The sequence below is a fragment of the Fundulus heteroclitus genome, chromosome 4 (genome assembly GCF_011125445.2).
Source record: "Fundulus heteroclitus isolate FHET01 chromosome 4, MU-UCD_Fhet_4.1, whole genome shotgun sequence".
In the NCBI taxonomy this organism is placed as follows: Eukaryota; Metazoa; Chordata; class Actinopteri; order Cyprinodontiformes; family Fundulidae; genus Fundulus; species Fundulus heteroclitus.
Genome location: NC_046364.1, coordinates 6,898,418 through 6,924,400, shown reverse-complemented (window position 1 = coordinate 6,924,400; position 25,983 = coordinate 6,898,418). Strand labels below are relative to the sequence as shown.

Genomic DNA, 25,983 nt, shown 5'->3' with positions numbered 1-25,983 from the left:
TGCCATCAGGATTTTCCAATGATTAGGAGAGAAAATCTTCTTTCAGAATGTGAAAATCATGAACAAAGGTTTTGCTGCCAGATGAGACAAAGATTAGCTTTTTGGCCACATAAAAAGAAGCATGTATGAGGCGTTTAAACCTCAGAGAGCACTACCTATTGTAAAGTACGGTGGTGGCAGCTTCATGCTGTGGGACTGTTTTGCTGCCGGCGGCGGTGGCACAGGGCGGAAACTTTATGGAACAATGAATGTGAACTTCTTCAAGTTCTTATCAAATCAGTTGCTGGATGGTTAAATATTGGACACAGTTGCATGTTCAAAGAGGATACCCATCTGAAATACACTCCCAAACTGGTTTTGGAAAAGATAAAGCAGGCTAAGCTTAAGCATGGGCGGTTCTAGACAGGGGCCACCAGGGGCCATTGCCCCTGTAGAACTGATCAGGGCCCCTGTTATGGCCCCTGTACTGGGGAAGTCCGGAAGCTATTGATACGGACTTTTCTAATCGCAAAAGATCAGCGTATATACGTGTACTGCATATATTAGAACTTGTATGTTAAACTTGGAACCTGGTAGGGTAAAAAAGTTTTCTTTGAGCTAAGCACGTGCTATGGGAGTTAACTGGCAATGGCTGCCCGGGCCTTCTGTCTAAAGGCTCAGGACAATTTGTCTTACTTACTTACTTTTGACCGACGTGGAACTTGAGAAGATCACCAAATCTTCAAATGAAGAGGTGGCTTTTCAGAGCTGTGGCCATTAGGTCAGTTGTGACTGCTGTGGCTGTAACCCAAGAACCTGCTGGTGGCTGCCGCTGGAAGAAGCCATTAAGCAAAATAATGAAGCGTCTTGTCTTTGATTTACTCAGGAGTGACAGGGTGACATTTTGACCTGATAAGGAGCACTTAGCGAACACTCAGAGATCGTTGGCGTCATTAGGATTTATTCTCTGGTTACCAAAAACACCTGAAACAAACTCCAGGGCAGTATATTGTTTGCCAAGATACTTTGCTTTGACCTCTATTTGAGCTGACTCATAGCCACTGCAATCATTTAAGGTAAAATTGCACAAGGAATCCATTGAATGACACAAACTGATGAATATCTTTTCATCTTTTGCCAAACTGGAAAGGGGGGATTAACATGTTTTTGATAAAAAGCAGCTACAGCCATTAGGAGTAAAAATGAAGCCTCTTGGAAAGTGCAGCAGACACACCTGTCACCCTGTCTTCTGCTACACTTCCAGCTGTTTTTTATACAGCAGTTACAGCGTACCTCTTTGTCCTCCGAAAGCTGTTTCTTATCCATCATCCAATGATATCTCCTCCGCTCCTGACCCACATACTGTATAATCAGCCAGACACTGAATCACTTCCTGATGGGGGGTCTGTCTGCTCCTGGCAAAGCTGGCTATGAATTTTTCATCCTCATGCCCAGTAAATTCCCCCCCCCCCCCACCCCCCTTATTTTTCCACTCCCTCTCCACAACAAATCGGCTTTATTTCATTATTTAGAGCCGGGGAGACGATCCTCCACGCTTGGCTGGAGCAAAAGCCGTTTTCAAGATTCCAGACAAAAACCGAGTCTGAGGTGTGTTTCTGTGTCGACGTGTGTGTTCCTACGTACGATATCCTGGTTTGGTGAAGTTTAAAAGACATTTCACATAGAACAAAAAAACACTATTCCCTGACATACACACACACACACACACGTGGGCATGTTGGGGGGCCTTGTAATGACTCTCAGTGGCCTTTGCCCTTTGACGTTTGGCTGCTGTGTGAGTGATGAGCATCTCCAGGGTTTGTTGACCTCTGACCTCCCTCTGTTTACCTCGTGGACGGAGGAGCGGGATGATGGAAAAGACAGAAGAAGATGGAAGAAGGAGCAGCAAATCAATTATTGTCTTGCATCTTGAATAATAGATAAAAATGAGAGTATTTGTCAATTGTGTTGGGGAAATGAAATTTTAATTTGGACCCACCCGTGGACGTCTGTGCTTTGAAACGTTTTTATAATTAATAGGGGGAGATCCTTGAGGGTAGTGGGGGTTGGTGTTGGCCAGGTCTGATGTGGAGCTCAGGAAAGAGTCAATTCTTGCAGAACATTTGCTTTATATTTATGAAAATTACCTGGAGTGTATATATTGCTGTAAATAATTCCTGAAAATGTCTGAGAATACACGGTAGTGTTGATAATATCATAACCATTACTTAAACAGAGGTTCGTGCTGTCTGCCATTCATGTTTTTAAAAACCCAGTTTTATTTTTTTATTTATTTTATAAAATGGAAATGGCTCACAATACTTAATTTAATTTGTGTTCAAATACACATACCAGAGAATCTAAAGGTCTTGTTGTTTATCTTATGGTACATCAACGCATACCATACTTTCTAAGATCCACGAAGCGTAAAATTGCATCTCCCTTTTTTATCTCCTTGAACATAAATTTCAACCTTTCTTTTAAAAGTCTGGCTTAATATAACTGAAAATTTATAAAATCCACACTATTGTGTGAAACATAAATACATAATCTGCAATTTAGTGTAATTGTTCTCCCAAAAAATAATGAATTGAAAATAAATCGCAAAATGTATTAAATGTAGAAAATCTATTAAATTAAAAAAAAACTCTCACAAGCAATAATAAAGGTTGTTTAAAACAAATTTGCTTATTTTCAGTGCAGCTGTTGAAATAGTCAGCTAAACAATAGTTTTTCTATTATTGAACGAGTGAAACAAAATATATTATACATTTTTAATTTGTAAATAAACATACATTTATTTTCCAGAAGTAAATGAAAATAAGGTTAGACATCAATGTGTGAAAATTTTTAAATATTTGTTTGGGTGTTCTATTTTTACAAATGGAAAAATAGAATACTTGGTCATGATTACACCCTCTTACAAAAAATGTGAAATAATTCACAGGGTATGCATATGGGCGAGTACATACATAAAATATTAGCATGTACTTTAGCCGTCAGGCCTCTTGTTGTGTCTTTAATATCAGAAGTCCAGTTCTTCTCAGGTATGCTGAGAGAGTGTTGCGATACACCAGAGGACAAACTGAAACATGGAGCAGGATTAAAGAAGAACTTTATCCTCTCGGTGTGTTCCTCCAATCTGTTGGCATCCTGTTGCTTTTGTCTCTTCATATAATCCTCCGTTTGGCTCTTAAGCACACGCAGTCGTGCTAAATAATAAATTACCTTCTACTTGCCATCCATCATTGGTTTTCCTTGACAAACCCGTTAACTTGGCCCCCGCCGTGCCCACAGCTGGGTTTCGCCGTCGATTGTGGCGCCGGCGTTTTAGAGCTGCCGATTTAAAGAGTTACAGTGAGGTTAGTAATGGAAATCGTTAATGTGGTAATTCATTTCTTAATGTTTTACAGTGGATTGAAGTTAGTAACTGTTTAAAAGTTCCGTACCATATATCCTCACATTTAACGTGATTAAACCAGACAAGAAAACAATCTGTTGGAGTTTCTCTGCCATAGTTAAGTGGTCCTCAATTCAAAGTGGTTTGTGATTGAGGGGAGCTCAGAAACTCATAATTGAGCGTTTTCATTATTGGCGTATTGATATGCTGAGCTCAAGAGATGGGATATTTGATACAGATGGATGGATGGATTTGTATTGTAAAAAATAGGCACTGTTGTTTTGCTCATAGATGACACATTGCTTCGTTTTGCAACGTAGGGCTTGTTCCACTGTTTAACAATAAAATCAAACTACACTCTTGCACTTTTTGCTCACCACAAAAAGGAAGTCTTGTTATCACAGTTATCACCATTTTACTTCAATAAAATGTATTTTGGTTAGCTCCGTGCAAAATAACCTTTACCACACTTTTTCCCCCCCACTTCTTAAAAATTGAATTCAGCCTTCCTGCGCAGCATTTATCAATAGTTCGGGGGAAATTGCTTTATCAATATAAGTTTTTTAAAGGTCAGTGACTGTGAAGGAACACTGTGAGGTCGGCTTCCATTGGAAATCTTTTTAGCCAAGATCAAACTACAATGTCGTCTGTATGTGAGTGTTTGAGCCCCTAAAAGGTGTCCTTTCAAAACCTAGGTCTGATTTTGGGGAGAAATTGTGTTTTCTCTCCTTTTTTCTTTCTCTGAATCGTACAAAAGCGGCAGTGGCTTTAGCTGTAATGTCAGCAGTTCTACTTTTAAAAGCATTTCTTTCCTTTCCTTTCCTCCATGCAGCTCCCAGAGAGTGTGAAGAGGATGAGTTCCAATGCCAAAATGGCTACTGCATCCGTAGCCTCTGGCACTGTGACGGCGACAACGATTGTGGTGACAACAGCGACGAGCAGTGTGGTAAGTAAGCGGCAGGCGTGTTGTAATACATGCAGAAATGAATTTGTGCAGCCACCATCTGTAACACGGGTTCTTTTGCGTGTCAGATATGCGAAAATGTTCAGACAAAGAGTTCCGGTGCACAGATGGAAGTTGCATTGCAGAGCACTGGTACTGTGACGGGGACACGGACTGCAAGGATGGGTCGGATGAGGAAAATTGCCGTAAGTAAAAAAAATAAAAAATAGATAAAAAATTACATAAAAAAACTATTATAGTCTAGATCCAGTGTTATTCTGACTTTACTTTGATTATTTTATTTATTTTTTGTTTTCATTTGGATAAAATTGTAAAACTTAGCTTCAATATTCCCTGCTACGCTGATGATAACCAATTTTATTTTTCCAAACAAAAGAAATTTTTTTTTTTTAAACAAAAAAAAAAATCTCTCGACAGCTAAAAACATCTGGGATTCTGTGTCTAACCCAATAATCCCTATCAAAGCATGCCACTGACAGGAACTGTAGTGTCAGTTTTGACCAAATCCATTTCTTTTAACATTCCATTTATATGGCAATTTGGGTTGATATTGATAACCAATATTGATACTCCTTTTTATGCTGGATAACCAATATTTACCAGTATTTTTTACATTTTATATATACATTTCCCTACCCTTTTGACACTGCGAAAAAACAACCACATCTTTGACATTCCTTCTCTGCTTCAGTTAAAACACCCCACAATCCCGCGCTGCATCACTGTCACCGCCACGTGCCCAAACAAACACCGCAGGACCAGAATGGCCGGGAGTTTTCACAGTTGGAAACCTACAATGGGAATTTCTGTAATTTACAGACATTTCTGGGAATGAGCTGGAACGTTTGGGACGGCCCCCATAGGACAAATCTAGGACTATCTAAGCCTTGCACAGAGCCATCCTTCAACAATGCCAGACAGGGACAAGCTAGCGAGGCCATTGCTTGAACGGCTTTGGCTAAAATGTAGAAGCTAGGCATGCAAATTTGAGGGAAGATAATTTGTGATTTGTATATTGACTAGGTGGGGTCTTGAAAGTAATATTTTACTAAGCAATCATGTTGTTGGATAAAAATTTGAATCAAAAAGCATGTTGTTACCTTCAAACATTGCCTTTAAAAAAACAGATTAAATGTGATTTATTACAAAGCTTCTAAGTCAACTGATGAAATTGTTTCATGGCTACCACCGCTGGACGGTTGGTGTCAAGTTCTTTTTTAATCTGTGCAGCTTCCCCACTTGAAAAAGGGATGGACAAATGCATGCAGACTTTTATAAACAGGGTTTCTACTCAAAGGACCACGCAGTTTTCCTTCTTTTATCCTCCATTTATTTGGTGAATGACAGGACATGTGCAAATTGGTCCAGAAGCAGGTAAAAACCTTTAAACAAGCCCAAAAAGAAGAAAAATAAACAAACAATTACTAAACCATAAGTTAATTTACTTAAATTAATTTCACTTAAACTACAAAGGAAATGGTAATCTATATAAACAATACAAAGCAAACCACTGTGAATCAAACCCACAAAGTAATCAAAGTTAAATGAACAAGTAACTAAACTTAAGTTCTTTAACTTTAAAATACATTTCGTATAAATATTTACAATTACATTTATTTAAATATACAAATATCTACTTTTCAATATTAGTCATAAATATTTATTTTATAAATATAAATAGCTTCCAGTTGCAAATCTTTCTTAAATGATGCTAAGTTAATTAATAGGTAAACTTAACATCCAAATCCACTATTCAACAACACAACAATCAGTGCAATTATAAAATCAATCAATCAATCAATCAATGCCAAACTTCTTTCACCACAATCCACCTCTTCAGTTCAGGTGTTGCTGTCAATGGGTGTTAATGAGCTGGCAAATCTGGAGGCCCTGTTGGAGGTACCTTGCAGTCTGATTTAATAGACATTACAGCTTGTCTTACCGGCTGCCTCTCTGCTCGTCTCACAGATTTGTCCTCCTCTGCACAAAGTGTCCAGGATCTCTGATCCCCCAAACTTCCGTCCTCTTTGTCTGGCTTGCTTTCTTCTCTGCTCTCTCTTCCTTGTTGTCCGTCCCTCTTTTAAGTCCGTGTGAAACACAGTGCATTTTTTTTTTTTTTTTTTTTTTTTCTTCCCCTCATTTGACTTCACACCTCCCACTCGATCTTTCCATGAAACACTGGGAAGATCGCAGTTCTGGTGCCTTTGGGTACATCTGGAGTCTTATTCCTCTGTGGTTTGACTTTCTGTTTGTTCCTCCACAGGTATTAAGACGATGAGCCTCCTAACATCCCTGTGAAGAATGGTGGTGTTAATTTTATCCTTCTTTGGTGGATGCACTGATCTTTGCTTGACATGTTTTGTTATAGGAGTGCAACAACTTGGGACAACCTGGACATTTACGTCCCTCACAACACCCTTCTTGTCGGGATTAGCACTTACAACTTTGCCCAGCATAAACTGTCCTCTAAGTGCATTTTGGTCACACAACCAGACAATGTCCCCAACAGCAACATTCCTGTGGGAAGTGTGCCATTTACTCCTCACAAAAAGGTTGGGACCAGCCAGCTGCCTCCAACTCTTCCAGAACTTAGTAACCTCATTTTGCATAGCTCCAAGTCGTTTGAATGAATAGCTGGAAAAATCAAACATTTTCACATCACTACTCTGAGATGCCCGTCCGAGCAAAAGACTGTTAGGTGTGATGTACTGAATACAATCCTCTCGACTCTGTATTCTGGCATCGATTGGGCGCTCATTTGCAAGATTGGCAGCGTTATATAGAGTTGTGTGAAATTCACTGAACGTTAGTGCAAATTCTTGACCAAGACTCTGGAAAGCTCTTTTCACAATTCCAACAGCAGCTTCAGCAGCTCCGTTTCTATGAGGCGAGTCTGCGGGAAGGATCTTCCACACCCACTCAGTCCCGTTCTTTGCAGCAGTTTCTTCCAAACTTGATATATTTTGGGTACCCAGATACTTGTACATCTCGTCCAAAACTGGTTTTGCTCCAATAAAATTGGTGCCTGCATCAGACCAGATTTTCTGTGGATGACCTCGGATTGCAGTAAATCTCTGATAAGCCATCAGGAAACTTTCGGTGGAAAGCGAGCTTGCCAATTCGGTGTGAATTGCTCTACTGGCCATACAACAAAAGACGACTCCCCAGACCTTAATTGTCACCCTTTTTTTCACGTCATCTCTGACATGATAAGGCCCGAAGAGATCAACTGAGGTGAACTTAAAAGGAGGAGCCGGCTCAGCCCTCTCAGGTGGCAAATCGCCCATCACCTGCTGACACTTCAGAGCCCGAGCTCTCCTGCAGACCATACAGCTGTCAACAATCTTTTGGGCTATCCTCCTTCCTTTTACAACCCAGGCTTTTTTCCTCATCCTTAGTAGGGTTCCAGCAACTCCATCATGTGCAGCATTATGAGCTTCTCGGCCCAACAGTGTTGACACCCAGGCATCATGGGGTATGATGGGAACTGCAGCTCTGTCCTCTCTAAAGATCTGTACTCTGCCGCCACAGACTAATAATCCAGACTTTTCCTCTTGATAAACCACCAACCTATCTATGGTTGTTCTGGGAAAGTTGGCACTCATCTGAGCAGCAAGAAAAATGTCCCTGAGAGCATCTTCTCGTTCTCTCACAGAAATTACCCCTGTTGAGCAGACTGCCTCCCACTTTGGTTTAACTGCAGCTTGATTTTTTCTAATGAATCTCTTTGCCGCTCTCCAAACCCAGGCAACTGTCTTGACCAGTCGTGTTAAACTACTAAAGCGACAAACATCCACCAGGTTCTGTATGGACACAGATGGCCGCTGCTTTTTTGCCAAGGCCTCCGTTTGATTCTGAGGTAATTCTTGTTTGAGCTCTGATTCCTTTATCCTAGTCCTTGTGGTTACAGCAATGAATGCCTTCTTTTGCAACTTGGTGATGTTTCCTTTTGCATCGATAGCAAGTTGTTTAGATGATTTAATTGGCCACTTTTCAACTGGAGATTTTAGAAATGCTGGGCCTTGTTGCCACTTAGAGTCAATACCAAGATCTTGAGGGCTGGCTCCTCGGGTAATGATGTCAGCAATGTTTTGATTCCCAGGAATCCACCACCAATCTTGGATTCTTGTGTTGCTCTGGATCTCTCCAATCCTATTTGCAAAGAATGATTGAAAACCATAGCTTTCTCTTTGAATTGCTCCAAGAACTGTTTGGCTATCAATAAGGTGATACCACTTCTCAACTTTGATTTGGCTGTGCATTTCAAAGTACTTTTTTAAACGTGATGCAAACACAGCTCCACATATCTCTGCTTTAACAGCCTCACCTTTTTGTTCCAATGGAGTAAGCTTAGCTTTGGATTCCACCAGTCTAATGATTGGATCTTGAGCTGAACCCCACCTCAGATACAACACGGCTCCATAAGAATATTCACTTCCATCTGAAAACGTAATTGCTAAAGGGTCACTGCTGTTATGCAAGGGAGTTAATGCTCTGCCAAACTGGATCTTACTAAGCTGAGTGTACTCTTCAAAGAGCTTGATTGCATCTTCTCTAAGGTCACTGGAGAGTGCTAAATCCCAGGTGTCTTTGACCTGGTTACTCACGTTCTTTGCCTCTTGGAAAGCTTTCCGCACTAGGATTGCCCCTTTCTGTTTTGCAGGAGTTACCAAGCCAACTGGATCGTATAGACCAGACACCTGACTGAGAAGCTCTCGCCTTGTCAAAGGGTTTGGTGTTTGACTTCTGATTTGGTCCAACTGAAGGTCTTGCCCAAGTCGCATCTTCTTTTTCCTCTTTGAAAAATTTATGCTGACCATGACATGAAGTTTGTCCTCCTCCACAATGTACCCCAGGCCGAGTGCTTTATTGTCCTCATCCTGCATTTGGTTTGGTAGAACCATGGTCTTTACCTTCACTTCATCCTGCTTGTTGTTCCTCCCACTTTGCCCAGAAAACACCCATGGTTTGAGTTTGAAACCTCCAGCTTTGAGAATGCGCTCCACATTTTCTGTGATTTCCTTTAACCTGACTGGGTCATTGTGGGACGTTAGAATGTCATCAACGTAGCTATTATTCTGAAGGACTTCCCTCTCTTCTTTAAGATGAATAAATGAGGGTAAACTTGCAGTTTCTCGCATCGCCACCTGTGCAATGCATCCTGCAGGTTTATCTCCAATGTTCACTCTTGTAACTGCATAATCTCCAACTTTCTCATCCTCAGAATCACGCCAAATAAATCTGTGCAGGTGAACTTCTCTTTCTTCCAGCCAAACAGAGTTATACATTTTCTTTATATCTCCTAATGCAGCATAAGTTCCCCCTCGGAACCTTAATAGGACAGCACGGATCGGGTTTAGGACATCTGGGCCTTTCATCAGCAGGTCATTCATACTTACTCCTTTAAATTTCTGACTGCTGTTCCACACAAGTCTTACAGGAGTTGTCACCGAGTGCGGATTTGGAGCAATTAGATGGCTTACGTACCACACTGGGCCGTTCCATTTCTTGATTGCTTCTTCAGACAATTTAATCGCAGCTCCACGCTGAAGCATGTCATGCACTTGTTCAGTATAAGCAGCTTTCCAGTCAGGTTCTTTAGCCAGTTGTTTCTCTGTTCTAAAGAATGTAGCTTCGACTGCATTTCTGTTGTCTGGCAGGGATGCTGGATCTTCTAACCATGGGTATCTAGCATGCCAGTGAGGTTCGTCTGTGTGGCTGTCTCCTCCACTGTAGGTGAGGCCTTCCTTCACTACCTCAAGCTCCCTTTCTTCAGCGAGCGTCATCGCCTTTCCTCCTGGCTGACAGTTGCCACAACGACAACCTCCACACTTGGGTTCACAAGCTGTGCCAATACTGTCCCATTTCCACCACTCCAAGAAATCTCGGCTTGTAGTTGCAGTCTTTGATGCCTTAACTTGGATGGAGACCTGATGATCTAATGGCGGATGCTGTGGGATTTCATGAATGACTTCTTCATATCTCACAGCAGCTGTCCTCATTGACCTTGCAAAATGTGTTTTGGTTGCATGAGCTTTCATGGCAAGTTCCTCAAACAGTTCGGGGTGAGTTCCTCCAACCACCTTTCCTAAGGGCCCATCCCACAGTACAAGGTTCCCCACAACTCTAATTCTTTGTGGTGCCAACTGACCTTCTCTGTGGCTTATAAGTAAGCTTATTTCTCTGGGTCTTACAAGTTCATCCAGCGGTACATCTGGAAAAAATCTTTGCAGCTGCTTTGCCTTCACATGCTTATGAATGTCTGCAATGCTGTCAAGTCCATAACAAACAAGCTGGTAAGGTTTAAGGGTGCCTTTGGAGGTTTTCACACGAATCTTTAAGAGGTAACGTTTTGTCTCCACACAAACTTTCATCCCTCCAACTCCATGGACAATGAGCGTGATCTCCTCACTTTTGAGATTTAATCTGCTTGCAGCCTTGTGCGTTATGTAATTTGTATCCGACGCTAAATCAATTAATGTGCCGATCTTTTGTCCAGCATTTGCAGTAACTTCAAGAAGCATCATCAACACTGGTAGTTCCTGCACTCCACTATCCATCAGGAGATTTAACTGATTCTGAGTTGTATTAAAAACCCTAGAGGCAGTATTTGAAAATACATCTCTGCAATGTTTGGCCAACTCGGGAGACAATTTCTTAAGAAAATCTTCTTGATCCTCAGTATACTTTCTGCTACTTTTGTCTTCTTCTGGCCCCATTCGGTTCCTCCTCTGGGCTGTGTTGCTTTTCTTGGCTTCAGCACTTGGGCATAAATAGTAGTGATGTGGATCATCTCCACTCCTGCAGCTTTGATTCTTGCACAAAAACCCAGGTTTGCAGTATGATTTGTCCTCATGTATTTCCAAACACTTACTGCATGCTCCTACCTTCTTAACCGCAGCTCTTTTCTCATTTAATGTTAATGTTCTGAACTGTTTGCAAAAGTAGAGTCTTTTCCTGTGTTTTCCATCGCCACAGACAACACAACTTGCAAAGTCATCAACTGCTTTGACTGACTTGGTTCTGGCGTGTCTTTGCTCCATTCGGGTCTCTCGTCTACTTGAATCCTCCTCTCTCAGTTGCTCTAGTTGCTCATAAATATTTTCTTGATCTTTCAGAAATGCAAGGAGGTGATCAAACCGATTCTCTGGTACCACAGCATTCCTTTTATCAGCTGCATAAACGAGCCACTCCTTCTTTAAAACTTCAGGAAGCTTCATTTCAATTGACTTTGTCACCAGAGGGTTTTTAATGGCACCAGTATTTCCAAGGTCACTTAAATCCTTAAGAGCTTTTTCAACAGCTTGAATCAACTCCACGATTCTTCTTGGCTGGTGACCTCTAACTGCAGGAATCTTCTGTAGCTCTTCCACAATTTCAATTGCAATAGCTGTCTGATTTCCATAGCGGTTTTCAAGGATTTGAAAAATATCTTCTGGAGTGCTATAGGAGATTAAGCGGAGGTCTCTTGTGATTTTCTCATCTAGACTGTCCAATAGCTGTGCTTTTTTCACCTCCTTTGAACCGGTTGGTTCTCCTTGTTTTTGAAGTGCTTCCCAGTCCCTTTTCCATCTGTAAAAGTCACGTTTGTTCCCAAGAAACTTTGGGAGCGATGTTGGTTTTAGCTTGATGGTTGGTAAGGAATAATTTCGGGACATTGCAATTTGCTCCTCTTTTCCTTCATCTTCTTTTAGCTTTGCATGAATGAACTCTGCTGTCCTGGAAACCAGCTTGGGGACCCTGAGTTCCAATCCTCCCAGCCGATCTTGGATTTCATCCCGTCTGCCATGAGGGATCCATCTTTTCCAGTGAGAATGAGCTTCTTTTGCAACCTTTAAGAGTTCCTTCAGGTGGTTGAGCGTGAAGTCGTATGCCTCCTTTTCCACTCCTGGTCTGATAGGTGGCGGCATGTTCACATTCTGATTCTGCTGCTTGAAGTGCAATTAACAGTTCAGTCCTTCCAAAGGTTCTCCACAGGGTTTCCTGGATTAAGCATTTGACTTCTCTTACTTTTGCTTCACATTCCTTTGCAGTCTTTTCCAGATCAGATTTCTGCTGTTCAGTCACTGCGGCTTTGTCATCTTCACCCAATCTGGATTCCACTTCTGCGATGAGACTTGCTTCCAGATCATCATTTGCTGCCATTACTTTTCCAGCCTCTATGTTGAGCTTGTGGAAACTGTCCTTTAATTCCTCTTCAGTCATATCTTCATGCATCCGAGTTATGTTATTGATCAATCGAGTCAACGACCTCTTTGCTGTCGTCCTCTCCATCTTTAGTTCTTCAACAGACTTTCCATCAGCTGGTTCTGCCATCTTTTGAATCAGTCTCAGTTGTTCACAGATCAGGGAAACAAATGATGTCAGCACTGTCTTCTCTTTAGCAAGATCCTTCAATTAGCTTATTTATTTTTTCTTCAGCAGTTTATGCCGGTTTTTACTGTCAAGTTCTTTTTTAATCTGTGCAGCTTCCCCACTTGAAAAAGGGATGGACAAATGCATGCAGACTTTTATAAACAGGGTTTTACTCAAAGGACCACGCAGTTTTCCTTCTTTTATCCTCCATTTATTTGGTGAATGACAGGACATGTGCAAATTGGTCCAGAAGCAGGTAAAAACCTTTAAACAAGCCCAAAAAGAAGAAAAATAAACAAACAATTACTAAACCATAAGTTAATTTACTTAAATTAATTTCACTTAAACTACAAAGGAAATGGTAATCTATATAAACAATACAAAGCAAACCACTGTGAATCAAACCCACAAAGTAATCAAAGTTAAATGAACAAGTAACTAAACTTAAGTTCTTTAACTTTAAAATACATTTCGTATAAATATTTACAATTACATTTATTTAAATATACAAATATCTACTTTTCAATATTAGTCATAAATATTTATTTTATAAATATAAATAGCTTCCAGTTGCAAATCTTTCTTAAATGATGCTAAGTTAATTAATAGGTAAACTTAACATCCAAATCCACTATTCAACAACACAACAATCAGTGCAATTATAAAATCAATCAATCAATCAATCAATGCCAAACTTCTTTCACCACAATCCACCTCTTCAGTTCAGGTGTTGCTGTCAATGGGTGTTAATGAGCTGGCAAATCTGGAGGCCCTGTTGGAGGTACCTTGCAGTCTGATTTAATAGACATTACAGCTTGTCTTACCGGCTGCCTCTCTGCTCGTCTCACAGATTTGTCCTCCTCTGCACAAAGTGTCCAGGATCTCTGATCCCCCAAACTTCCGTCCTCTTTGTCTGGCTTGCTTTCTTCTCTGCTCTCTCTTCCTTGTTGTCCGTCCCTCATTTAAGTCCGTGTGAAACACAGTGCATTTTTTTTTTTTTTCTTCCCCTCATTTGACTTCACAGTTGGTTAAATGTTTAATTATCCATAAAATCCCATGATTGAATTGCATAAAACCTATACCCCTCCTGTTGCTGACCAGCAGCCAGAAAGTTTTGAAACTTTAATGCCTTGCATATGAACAAGTTCAGTTGCTCAATAGAGACGTGATTCTCCTCCATCTCATCTTTAGTTTGACAGCGCGAGCAGAGTGGAGTCAGAGCTTCAAAGTGTTGCAGACAGCCACTTTCCCAGCATCTGTTTAATGTGCCGCTTTGTGCCTGTGCAGCCTCAGACGTGATGACGGCCACATGCAGCGTGGAGGAGTTCCAGTGTGCATATGGCCGCTGTATCCTGGATATCTACCACTGCGATGGCGACGACGACTGCGGAGACTGGTCTGACGAGTCGGACTGCTGTGAGTCACTTGGATCCATAAAAACTTCTTCTTTTTTTAATCCCTGCACACCTTGAAAGAAAGCTCTTGTATGCAGACACATTTCATTCACTGCAGACTAATATATTGGAAGTTTTTTTCTCGATATTGACTTTAATTGGTCAAATAAATAAATATAAATAAAATATGCAATGTTTAATGTTCAATTACACACGCACTATTAAACGGATGGAGGGCCATGTGGCTCCGGCTTAGCAGACTGTTGTAATGATTGTCCCTCTGGGAGAATGGTTCTGTTATGCTTTCATATAAGTTTCTTTTCCCCTCCTGGCAGATGTCCCTTCTGTCTCCTCTCATTTCCACTTCAGTCCTTTGCTCATTCTGCTGGAAAATATAATTTTATCCTGAGCTCTGTGTGCAAGTTTACCTCAAGTTAAAAAAAGTAGGGCTTATCTGATCGGTAAGATTAGGCGGAAAACCTTTTGAGGGACACAAGCTGCAACTTGGCCGGCAGAGCTGATGTCTAAAACCTGGTTACATTAGTTTTATTTATTATAAAACTCAAGCAAGAGGCTCTGAACTTGAGGATAGGTTTGTCTTTTCTTCTTTTCTGGCTGTTGTCCTGACCAAACTTTCTTAATTACGTAATTTTAGATAATAATAAAAAAAAAACATAAATAATATTTAGGTGCTGATTACATTTTAAAGCTAAACTTAAATAAGAATAGCCTTTTCTCTTGTTAGCTGAAGCTGTAAACTTACCCTGACCATTAAAAACAAGGCTGTTAAAAAAGACTGCACCTAATGCAGCTTTTTAGAGCTTATTTGTTGGACCTGGCATCAACATCAATCCTGGGTTATCCACTAGTGGGCAAACGTTTGGAAGCAGGTTTTGGTTTTTTGGCTTTTATCTGCTTCAGTTTCGCAGCCTAAATGTAGTCTCCACCGAGCCACACTGAGGGACCACCCACTACCTCATGTTCTTACCCTCAAACACCAAAATGGTTAAATGGATGTCTCCTGTTTAAGAATAATAAGGTTTTGGTTGTGTTTCACTGTAATTTAGCTTTTACGGGTTCAACTCTTCAGTGTCTTTGTGCCCACGTTGAGCTTTGCCTTGTCACACTTTTATTTCTGCTTTTCCCACATTCCTAAGAGAAGGAGAAAGAAATTGCAAATATTGACTCTCAGCACATTAGAAGACAAACGGGGACCAATTAATATCCAAAAATCTAAAATCAAATCAGTCTGATACAGTGCCGTCAAATAGGCAGATTAGGGTTTCAATTCAATCCAAGTTTAAATCCAATGTCGTCAAGTTCACTATGTTGACCACCCCACTGAGTGTTCCGACTCCATAACCTGTCTGTACACTCAGGGTGGATTTTAATGCCAGGTGTGAATCTTTCAGTTTTAATTTGTCTAATTTAAACCCAATCAGCAAAGACGCGTATTAGCGCCAGATGTGAAGATGGCCTCTGATCCCATGCGAGAAAATTGAGACAGAAGAGGTCTCTAACTTGCTTTGATAGCCTCACGTCCATTTTGTGCCAAACAGGGCCACCAAGTGCGTTCAAGGACCAGTAACAGCCACTTCAGAACTTCTAAGTCCTCTTCAGGGTTTTATCAGCGCTTAATCAGGGTCCTCGTCGGGCCAGGAGCCAGAGACCCGTGTGACAAATGCTACCTCAATGACGGGGGTGTGGTGGCCTTCTAAAAATATCCCGCTAAAAGCTCAACAGTGCATGTCCTGGTGTGGTGCTCCCCCAAACCTGGCCCTTATGACACACCATCCTGCATGTGTTTGATGTTTCTTCACTCCAACCCACATGGTTTAAAGGAATAGAATTACACCAGATTTGTCACAGTAGAAGTCTCATATAATTAATAGGTATTGAATGTTTATTCTCTATTTTTCTGATCCGTAAGTAAATGTAGTGTTTTTTTTTTTGTTTTTTTTTGCAGTAGGACAGTTGTGCACGCGTTCTTGCTTTAAACTGCAGTTGTCTCCTGTAGGTAGTTGGTCTGATGCAATTATTTCCTGCTGCAGTGCGCCAGTTGCTCACAGTCCCACTCTCAATTTAAAAAAAGGCCTGCTACCGCACAGTGCTACATCCCGTTAATAAAGACAAACAATGCAACATTCCATGTAATTTAGTTACTTATTTATTTATTTTAATCAGCAAGAGGCCTGTTCCAAAAGCAGTGATGGTACAAGAACAAGTTTTTAAGGGACTTTTTGAAATCCCAAACTAATAATATCCCAACAGCTCCCGCAAGACCCTCTTAAATGTATTAGATAAAGTGGTTTACTTCCACTTATTAGGATACAATAATCATTAGCCTGCATTTGCATGAAGAGCCCGCTCTTGAGGGAAGGAGTCTGACGGTAGAGCTAAAGCTTAATAGCTGGAGAGAAAGACGGCAAGCTGCAGTTTGTTCATATTTAAAATCCACCCTTTGAGAATCTAAGGATTGCTTTAAAACATGTGCCAACAGCTGTTCTTTTTTTTTTAACACATTATCACGTTTGACGCATTTATTTCATGTGATTTGAGAGTAAGAACAGATGTTTGTGTATCAGCTTGTCTGCAAGTAAATCTGTAGAGCAGCGGCTTTTACTTGCAACGTTATTAATCGTCAGGATTATAACACAGTCACAACGTTTTATTCTCCGTAGCAAAGGAAAAAATCCTCCGACAAACATTTCTGTGGATCTCCGTCCTTGATCTTCAGTGTGTGTGATATCTTATGCTTGTGTTATTCACTCAAGGTCTCATTCTGCTTCACCTTATCTAACACACACACACACACACACACACACACACACACACACACACACACACACACACACACACACACACAGGGGTTCCCACGCCTTTGATGAGTTTATCAGCAGCGCGATAACCGCAGGTTCAAATACCGTTTGATCATCCAAAAGGTCAGTCAAGCTGCTCTTTGAAAAAAGTGAAAAAAAAAAGAAAAAAGAAAATCATTGCTCAAGACACACAGATCAATCGGTCAGAAATCCCTAGATCGGCTTTGACTGTTCATCCCTCCCAAATGATAAAAAAAACTTTTCTTTTTATTGTCACATCTTTTTTATTATTATTGAATAATTATTGAAATAAAAGTTAGTGACCTACAGTCCCACCTGTGATTGTTCCCCAACCATTCGCTACTTTCACATTTTATGTTACACACCTCTAAAATTGATCTGGGCATATTGTCTTTTTTTTCTTTTTTTTAACAGAAAAAAAACACAAAATACTGCATTGTTACAACATGGTATTTAGGCGTAATTCATATTAATTCAATTACATTTTATTTATATAGCAGCAGTTCATGGTACTTGTCATCTCAAGGCTCTTTCCAAGGTCAAATTCAATCAGATTATACAGATTGGTCAGAAAGTTTCCTCTCTAAGGAAACCCAGCAGGTTGCATCAAGTCTCTCCAAGCAGCATTCACTCCTCCTGAAAGAGCGTAGAGCCACAGTGGACAGTCGTCTGCATTGTTGATGGCTTTGCAGCAATCCCTCATACTGAGCATGCATGAAGCGACAGTGGAGAGGAAAACTCCCCTTTAACAGGGAGGAGAACCTCCAGCAGGTTTCTGCCTCGACCGACTGGAAGTTAGAGAAGACAGAGCAGAGACACAGAAAGCACAGAAGCACACATTGATCCAGGAATCCTTAGCTCCCTTTGCAATGACGCTCCAAACTGAGCATCCGATTTCCACTGATCATCCTTGAGATACTTCTGCCACTTGCTTTTAGGCCGCCATGTGGTGAATTAACTAGAAATGAAAGTTACTTGTCTCACAGTTAAAGATGTATCTCACTGCACAAACCCAAGGAAGAAGTCAGGTGTTGTCTGTAAAACTCAGAGGTGAGATTGTATCAAGGCACAAATATTGTGAAAGACACAGAAAAATGTCATGTCAGCATCTTTAAGGTTTTCAGAACCAATCTGACTTTTTTAAGACGAGTGGTCAGACAGAAGCTATTCCTTAATAAAGGCACATAAGTGGCATCCCACTTGTTTTTGTTTTAATTATTTAGAGATGCTCAGAGCAGGATAAATAAAATTCTCTGGTCTGATCAAACCAAAGTTGAACTTCTTAGCGTGAACTCTAAACATATTTGGAGAAAAGCAGCTGCTTATCTCCTGGCTAACACATTGTGAAGCATAGTGGTGGCTGCATCATGCGGTGGTGGGCACTGGGTGACTACCCGGCATTGAAGGTACGATGGTAAAAACCAAATTTAGAGAGATTTTTCAAGAAAACCTGCTCCAGACTGTTCATAGCCCAGCTACAAATGCAATACAGCTACAAATGGCTGTCTCCAGTGGCTGCGTATCCAAACCGAGGGGGTTTGAGAGGATCTGGAGAGGAGAAGGGAAGACAATACCCCAAACAAAGGTGTGCCAAGCCTGTAGAAACAAACCCAAAAAGACTTGAACGCCGCGATTACTGCAAATTACATGACTTAACAAAACATTAAGCTAAATGACGGATAGGCAAGCTATGACGCTTTTTTTTTCTTCATTATGGGGTATTGTGTGTAGATCTTTGAGTGAAAAAGGCTCAGATCTTTTTTGAGTCTACAATCAAACAAAATTCTGAAAAAGAGAAAACTGAGAACACAAAAGATAAAAATGGTGTAATTTTTATGCATTCTTGTGAATTCAGCTTCACCACCTCTATCAGAGAATCTGCTGCACATATATATATATATATATATATATATATATATATATATATATATATATATATATATATATATATATATATATATATATATCCTCCAGACAGATTGGTCTGAGCAAAATCAAATGAAGCCAGTAAAAAAAAAAAAAAAAATGGTCGGTACATGTCATTGCCAACTAAAACTCAAGTACAAACAAAAATTCTGAGGTTTGTAAAAATGTTAAAGTTTTACAATAATGTTTCAGCGTCCTGGTGGCAGATTGCAGGGCTTGACAATTGCTCTGACCTCTCTCTCTGGTAATTTGCTGCTGTCCTTCACTCCCAATCGGCCCGATGTATTTCTGCTGCATGTATTTCTGGCCCACATTCATTCACGGCGAGCGCTCCCAGTGAATTCTGTTTCATATTTTGTGGACACACTCCCCCTCTTTCACACGCTGACACCCTCGGAGGAGGCATTCCTCAGAGGCATAAGACAGCCCATCCTCAGACAGCATTCCTTGGCATCCACTCTCCAGACACATGAAGGGCGCTTTGTTAGAAGAGAGGTCTCTTTCTCTCCGCTTTTTGGCTCCTGCGAATCTTCGCACATGCGTCGATATACTTAAAAATACTCCACCTTGTATGCATCGTTACCACACGGGGACAACTTTTGGCTTCACGGCTGAGCACATGAACGTGAATTGTCTCTGCTTGTGTGTGTGTGTTGGTGAGAGATAAACGTGCGGGTGAATCATCTGGGCGTATGAGTGGGCGTGCGTGTGTTTTTCCTCGGCGTCCCACACTGATTCACTCACTTTTCCATCTCCGTCTCTGTCTGCCGGTTTCTCTGCGGGGAAAACCACCTGCTGTTTTGATCATCCTTCTCTTCTCTTGCCCAGCTGATAGGCGTGCACATGGAAGCTTCAAGCCTCCACATCAATATTTCTCTCCCCCCCCCCCCCCCCCACCCCTTTCCACATTGCCTCGCTTGTCATTTCGTTCCTCTTCCATCACGCTCCCGCTGACGCTTCGATGGGAGCTCACTCCTGCTGTCAGGAGGAAACATGTCAAAGGCAAACTCGCGCGCACACAAGCTCACACACGCTGAGGATGTAAGATGCTTACGTTTGATTCAGCTTTAATCTTTTCATCCACCGGCATCCTTTTTTTTTTTTTTTTTTGCTGCCATCTTGAGCTTCACTTTGATCTGATCACTCGCGGTGAGGTGGCGTGAACTTTCAAGCCTTAACAACTACTACCTGCTTTCAGGTGATCTTGCAAAAAAAAAAAAAAGCCAGATTAAACGGGGATAATTAATGCGGGTTGAAAAGGAAGTGTTGCCGGTTTCAGAAGCTGCTTTTTTAAATTATGAAAAATGAGAATTAAAAATTAGAGGCAGCTGAGACTACAGCTTTACAAAAGGACAAGACTTCTCCAGAGATTCGTTTTGCTGATCTAATAAAAGCCTTTCTTGATCGTATGTACATCAATGACTTTTCAGCATAAAACTGAGGAAAAATATAATTTGTTTAAACCCTTCAGAGGCTTTCAAATTCATTGATAACAGGAAATTAACACTTAAAGACTGAATAAAATGTAAAGCTCCTGATTCAGAAAAGTGATCCAACATTTGTCTGCATTCTTCCATCCATCCATCCATCAGCTATACCCACTTATGCAGGGGCAGTTAAAGCTTATCGGTTAAGCTTTAAACTATAAAACCTGACACGAGTAACTTGAATAGTGTTCCTTCTGACTAAGTGACCATTGGAGCTACGATCTAACAAACTTTGTGTATCTGTGCAGCCTCCCATCAGCCCTGCAGGTCGGTTGAATTCATGTGCAGCAGCGGGATGTGCATCAACGCCGGCTGGAGATGCGACGGTGAAAACGACTGCGACGACCAGTCGGATGAGAAGAACTGCAGTGAGTGTCCGTTGGTCCACATCTCACAGACGGGCGCTGTTAGAAGTATCCCAAATACATCTGTTTTGGTTTTTTTTGGTTTTTCTGCAGCTTCATCAATGTGCACAGCCGACCAGTTCCGGTGTGGAACTGGACGTTGTGTGCGGTTGTCATGGAGATGTGACGGCGAGGATGACTGCACGGATCGGAGTGATGAAGAGGGGTGTGAGAAAACTGGTAAGACTTGTAGCTAAAGTGTTTTTAGAGGCTAAATATAACATTCACTTTAAAATGTAGCCATGACAACGGCTCTGAAGAGACATCCTGTGCTGAGAAAATCCCTTTTTTTTTTTTTTTTTTTTTTTTTCCTTTTGGGTGAGAAATGCAGTTGTTTTTAGAAAACAGACTTATTGTTTTGGCTTCATGTTGATGTGAAATGAACTCTGTGCTCCATCGACTCTTTGAACAATTTACAGGTATACAACTCTTTATCAACCCCAGAGACGTTTTTTTTCTTCTTTTTTTTTTAAACGAATCTTGGGAGAAACTTTTTTTTTTTTCAAACCAGGAGTGTCCAACACCGTTTCTAGAGAGTTACTATCCTGCAGCTTTTAGATGCATCCCTTCTCCAGCATATGGAAATGAAACGAAAAGCTCATTACCAGGCCTCTGCAGAGCTGATTGGCCGAATGCTGTCCAAGAAATTCAGCCCTTAGATTCATGTATGTTGGAGCAGGGATCCATCGAAGAGCTGCTAGAAAGCAGCTCCTGCAGACTGGAGCGGGGCAAACCTGTTTTAAATGTGCAGACTGCAGTGCAAAGAATGAAATATACGCCTCCCATATTTACTATAGAATACATGCACAGGTTCCTAATACTAACAAGACAGTGACTTTTATCTCATGGTCGGTATTGTTGCGTCTCCTCGCAGACAGTCCTCCTTGTGCTCCTGATCAGTTCCAGTGTGGGAATGGCCGTTGTATCGGACAGAGGAAGGTGTGTAACGAGGTCAACGACTGCGGTGATGGGACCGATGAGCACCCGCACCAGGACTGCAGTAAGTGTTTCAAGGACCTAAATCAGCATCTTTACATCAATTAGTCAAGTGCTTACCACATTGTTTAGTTAACAATTCCTCAGTCACTTCAGTTTACGTAACAGAGGTTTTCTGGTGGGCAATGTTGGCCATGAACTATTTTCCTTTCAGCTGGAGAGTCTTTTCTTCACTACTTCTTTTTGTCTTCTTTGAAGCCTCTTTCTGAAATATGCTTGTTAAGGTCCTGACCGCGCCAGATTAAGACCATTTTATGACCCCCCAGGATCTCCAACACCATGCGAATGTTTCCGCGTCTGTGGTCCTCAGCACATAGGTTTTCCCCACCGTTTATTAAACTGTGATAAAACTGAGAAAAATACATGTAGTTTCCTCACATGTGGATGTATTTACCCAAAAATATTGGAGGTTCCTGCACCTTCTTCATAAGTGTAAGCCTTTGCTGTGGAAGAAGAAACGTCATTTAGATTTTTATCAGTGGCATTAAAGGATGCAGGTGAGCAGGGTTTCTGTTTTCAATGCTTTACACTAACGAGCATGTTTTCTTTTTTTTTTCTTTTTTTCCACAATAATTTCTGGACTAGTCCGATTTTCTCCTCACATACCTTTGTGATAACATTTGGAGAAATTCACACTTCTCCCCGCCTGGAAGCTCTGATATTTTTGTCCAAGGGACAAAAATATCCCCCCCCCCCACCCCTTTGGGGGTTGTGTGGATATATTTTTTAGCTGCTCTGTGAGATCCTATTTATGGCAGCCACAGAATTGCTGTGTAGTACAACGAAGCACAATACTCAAGTAAAAGATGCTCTTTCAGTCTGGACTTAGAGTGATTTAAATTCCATCCAGGTCACTCATTCTTCAAGTTCATTGATGGCCAAGAATTGCAGGTACACTTGGGCCCCTGTTGTTGTAGAGATAAGTTACCAAAGTTGCTACCAGGCTTCTCTGCGCTGCATCAAGGAATCAGATTTTCTGTCACCATGATGATGATCATAATCTCACCAGTCTTTGCAAGCTCAAAAATGGTTGGAAACTCTTGCTGGCCACTACAGTTAATTGTGAGAACACTGCGTTACTGATGCATCCCAGAGGACCTCTCCTAGAGCCCATCAAAATTATTCATTAACTGCCTGATTTTTAGTCTCATGGTCCAGGTCCCGCCGGGCCTGGAGTTGGCCTAAAATCGGGCGTCAGCTGTTTCAGTTGTCGATTCTTTGCCACTGAAAAAGCTCCGATCTCAGAAAGTGGTTCAAACAAATGCGGTAATGTGCTTTACCAGTCCAAAAAAGGTCATCCAAAGGTGAGATTGAGGCTTTCACGTAACAACCGAATGTTTGTGGCATCAGCAGAGTCCTTTCAGGAACGACCACATGTGGCTTTAATAGTGTTTAAATATATTTCTGAAGGAGCCGGTTCTGTTTATGTTGATAGACTTCAGAGTATCCTCAGGCTTCACTCCTAAAGTATTTCCAGGCTCAACATCAAATATGCCAGATGCTTTTTACCAGACCGTGTTTTCATATTTATACTGAATCAGCAAGCTGTGTTTATGTCCCTGTAATCTTTCTGCACCGCCTGTAGGGCCGCGCTCCAGCGAGGGCAACTGTAACCAGAATAATGGAGGCTGCTCGCAGAAGTGTCAGATGGTCAGAGGACTGGTCCAGTGCACCTGTCACACCGGATACCGACTGGCGGACGACAGTAAAACCTGCCAGGGTAACGCTCTCTCTCTCTCTCTTTTGGTGTGGCTGTGTGTGTGTGTGGGCTTATGCTTACAATGTGGCAGAGTTTACTGGGAAAAGTGAGCGAGCAAGGGTGTTAATATTTATGACATCTGCACAGTCTGACAACTGTGTTGTCTTCACTGATGTCAGATTACTCTGCATGAGGTGGGAAGCCACTCTTACCTGGCTGTTATGAAGTGTTGGTGGATATCCTGAAGAGGATCTTGGGGGAAATTTTGTAGCATTACTGATGTGTTTTTTCTATCAAACACCAAAATGTAACGAGGTGATACTCAAACTGGAGACAAACTCTGGACAAACCAAAAATACCTACATATATATAATAGGGCTGGGCAACGATTAAAATCTTTAATCGCGATTAATCGCATAATTAGCCTGATTAATCATGATTAATTGCATTGTATGCGCAAACTCCAAGAATGAATTCAAAACTAGTGTAAAGAGCACTTTTATTTTAATGTTTTGCTGCCATATGAACAAAATTGTTGTAACATTTGTAGCACTTATCAGTAACACATATTTAGTGTAAAGCTCAACTTAAACATGTAAAACAAAAAATAGCAATAATAGTAAATTAAAGCTTATTGCCACTGACAGGGAATTCTCTTTATGGGGAAAAAATCTACCAAAAACAGCCAATTTCTGAGGTAACAGCAGAAAGCAGCATTACCATTTTATGTTCAATACCAAAGCGTGAAGCACAAAAAAGGTCTACAGTAGCTATCCACTTCGCCATTACATTGGTTAGCTTCTCTGAGTCATTGGATTGTTTGGTGATGTCTACAGTGTGTTTGACATTTAAGTGAAATGTTAAGCTCAAGGTGCTCCGATGATAGGAAAGTTTAACTTGGCAGTGGTTACAACTAACTTGTTTCTGTCATATTCGTTGCTGGAAGAACTTTAAACTGAAATGCTTGCAAAGTCGATATGCTTGCATGTTTATTTGATGTTAACACGCGTTTTTTTGTTGTTGTTGCTTTCTCGCGTGCATATAGTGAATGGCAGGGAAAAAACAGGATACAAAAATACATGGATACTTTGAAGCGAGAAGCGACTTTACCGACGACGTCGATGCAGATATATATATATATATATATATATATATATATATATATATATATATATATATATATATATATATATATATATATATATATATATATATATATATATATTATATATATATATATATATATATATATATATATATATATATATATATATATATATATATATATATATATATTAGCTCGAAGTCTTAGAGCAGCCAAAAAAGCTCCAGCAACTATGTGTCATATTACTATTATGCTGTTTCCCAAAAGTAGGAACTTCTTCCTTATTTGTATTCATTCTAAAACTGTTACGTTTTTTTTTTTTTTCCATTCGCCCCTTTTGGGTAGTTTGTGTCTTCCATTTATTTTTAACCCTGAGGGAAATTATTACCAAAGTCGATGTTTCCTTCTCCCATCCTTCTTCTGCTTCTGTGGTCTTTTCCAGATGTGGATGAGTGTGCTGAAGAGGGTTACTGTAGCCAGGGCTGCACCAACACAGAGGGGAGCTTCCTGTGCCGCTGTGTTCACGGCTACGAGCTTCGGCCTGACAAGCGCAGCTGCAAAGCTCTGGGTAAAAAAATAAATAAATAAGATCACCATATTATTTTTTTTCTAGGTTTCTTCCCAAACATGTCACCGCAGAGACTCAGCAAAGTTCGCCCTCCAATAAAAGTTTGGTGGCACAGTGCTTGTACTTATTTTTTAACTTGTAACTTTATCCACTCAGCAGCTCTGGGCTCTTGGGCTCATTCTGAGGTTTCTGGGGTAGATTTAGATGCGCTCCAGAGGCAGAGTGCAGGTCTGGTGCAGCAGCCCATCAATCTGCTGCTGATCAGAGTTAAAGCCAGGCCAGGCAGCTGCCACAACTCATACCCTCAGCTCAAATTATTACCTGCTGTTATTAAAAGTCTCCTACCTCAGTGTTTTCATCTCTTTTTACTACTAATCACCAAACCCTCCTTTAGGTCCAGAGCCAGTGCTGTTGTTCGCAAACCGCATCGACATCCGTCAGGTTTTGCCACATCGCTCAGAATACACCCTCCTGCTCAACAACCTGGAAAACGCCATCGCGCTGGACTTCCATCACAGCCGGGAGCTTGTCTTCTGGTCGGACGTGACGCTTGACCGCATCATGAAGGCCAACCTGAACGGCTCCAACGTGGAGGAGGTCATCTCCACCGGTCTGGAGAGCCCAGGTGGGTGCGGCAGCTAATGGGATGTGGGTTCAGCTGAGGGACAACAGGGTCATTCATCATTTATCCAATTTATTCAAGTCTGCTTCTCGCTGTCTGACTGTACTCTGCCCTGCATCCTTCCATCCATCCATCACCTCGTTCATTTAGGAGCGGAGCCGTATGAACTGAGGGCATGCCAGACTTCAGATTTGTCCTATAATTTTTGTTTAGCTGTTTTTTTTTTTTTTTTTAATCAGCCCCG

General features: G+C 41.1%; 2 protein-coding genes and 1 long non-coding RNA gene across 6 annotated transcripts in view; 1 reads left to right on the top strand and 2 right to left on the bottom strand.

Annotated features, from left to right (window-relative positions):
• Window positions 1-25,983, top strand: part of lrp4 (low density lipoprotein receptor-related protein 4) — a 144,374-nt gene that overhangs the window by 83,145 nt on the left and 35,246 nt on the right. For all 3 annotated transcript variants that reach the window (XM_021320591.2, XM_012870776.3, XM_021320592.2), the window contains exons 4-12: window positions 4,212-4,325; window positions 4,412-4,528; window positions 13,986-14,114; window positions 20,594-20,713; window positions 20,804-20,929; window positions 21,624-21,749; window positions 23,331-23,465; window positions 24,992-25,117; window positions 25,512-25,742. In XM_021320591.2, the coding sequence (XP_021176266.2) occupies window positions 4,212-4,325; window positions 4,412-4,528; window positions 13,986-14,114; window positions 20,594-20,713; window positions 20,804-20,929; window positions 21,624-21,749; window positions 23,331-23,465; window positions 24,992-25,117; window positions 25,512-25,742 (1,224 nt within the window). The remainder of the gene's footprint in view (window positions 1-4,211; window positions 4,326-4,411; window positions 4,529-13,985; window positions 14,115-20,593; window positions 20,714-20,803; window positions 20,930-21,623; window positions 21,750-23,330; window positions 23,466-24,991; window positions 25,118-25,511; window positions 25,743-25,983) is intronic.
• Window positions 5,657-12,229, bottom strand: LOC118562881. 2 transcript variants are annotated; one of them, XR_004930856.1, is made up of 2 exons: window positions 6,286-12,229; window positions 5,657-5,725 (listed from the first exon to the last, which is right to left on the bottom strand). XR_004930856.1 is itself a non-coding variant. In XM_036135973.1 (2 exons), exons 1-2 carry the CDS (start codon window positions 11,999-12,001, stop codon window positions 10,912-10,914), a joined length of 1,056 nt encoding a protein of 351 aa, XP_035991866.1. In that variant the 5' UTR covers window positions 12,002-12,229; the 3' UTR covers window positions 5,665-10,911. The 2 variants fall into 2 exon arrangements, 1 of the variants encoding a protein (XP_035991866.1); XM_036135973.1 differs by having other exon boundaries at window positions 5,665-11,072; window positions 11,107-12,229.
• LOC118562882 lies at window positions 12,894-13,721 on the bottom strand. Its single transcript, XR_004930857.1, has 2 exons — window positions 13,523-13,721; window positions 12,894-12,962 (listed from the first exon to the last, which is right to left on the bottom strand). It is a non-coding gene; the product is annotated as an uncharacterized LOC118562882 (long non-coding RNA).

Bases quoted from the DNA above. Each gene is read 5' to 3' on its own strand.
- LOC118562881 (XM_036135973.1), bottom strand. From the start codon at position 12,001: ATGTCCCGAAATTATTCCTTACCAACCATCAAGCTAAAACCAACATCG. The intron at 11,073-11,106 runs GTGCTGAAGCCA...CACAGCCCAGAG, and splicing joins TCACTACTATTTATGCCCAA to GAGGAACCGAATGGGGCCAG.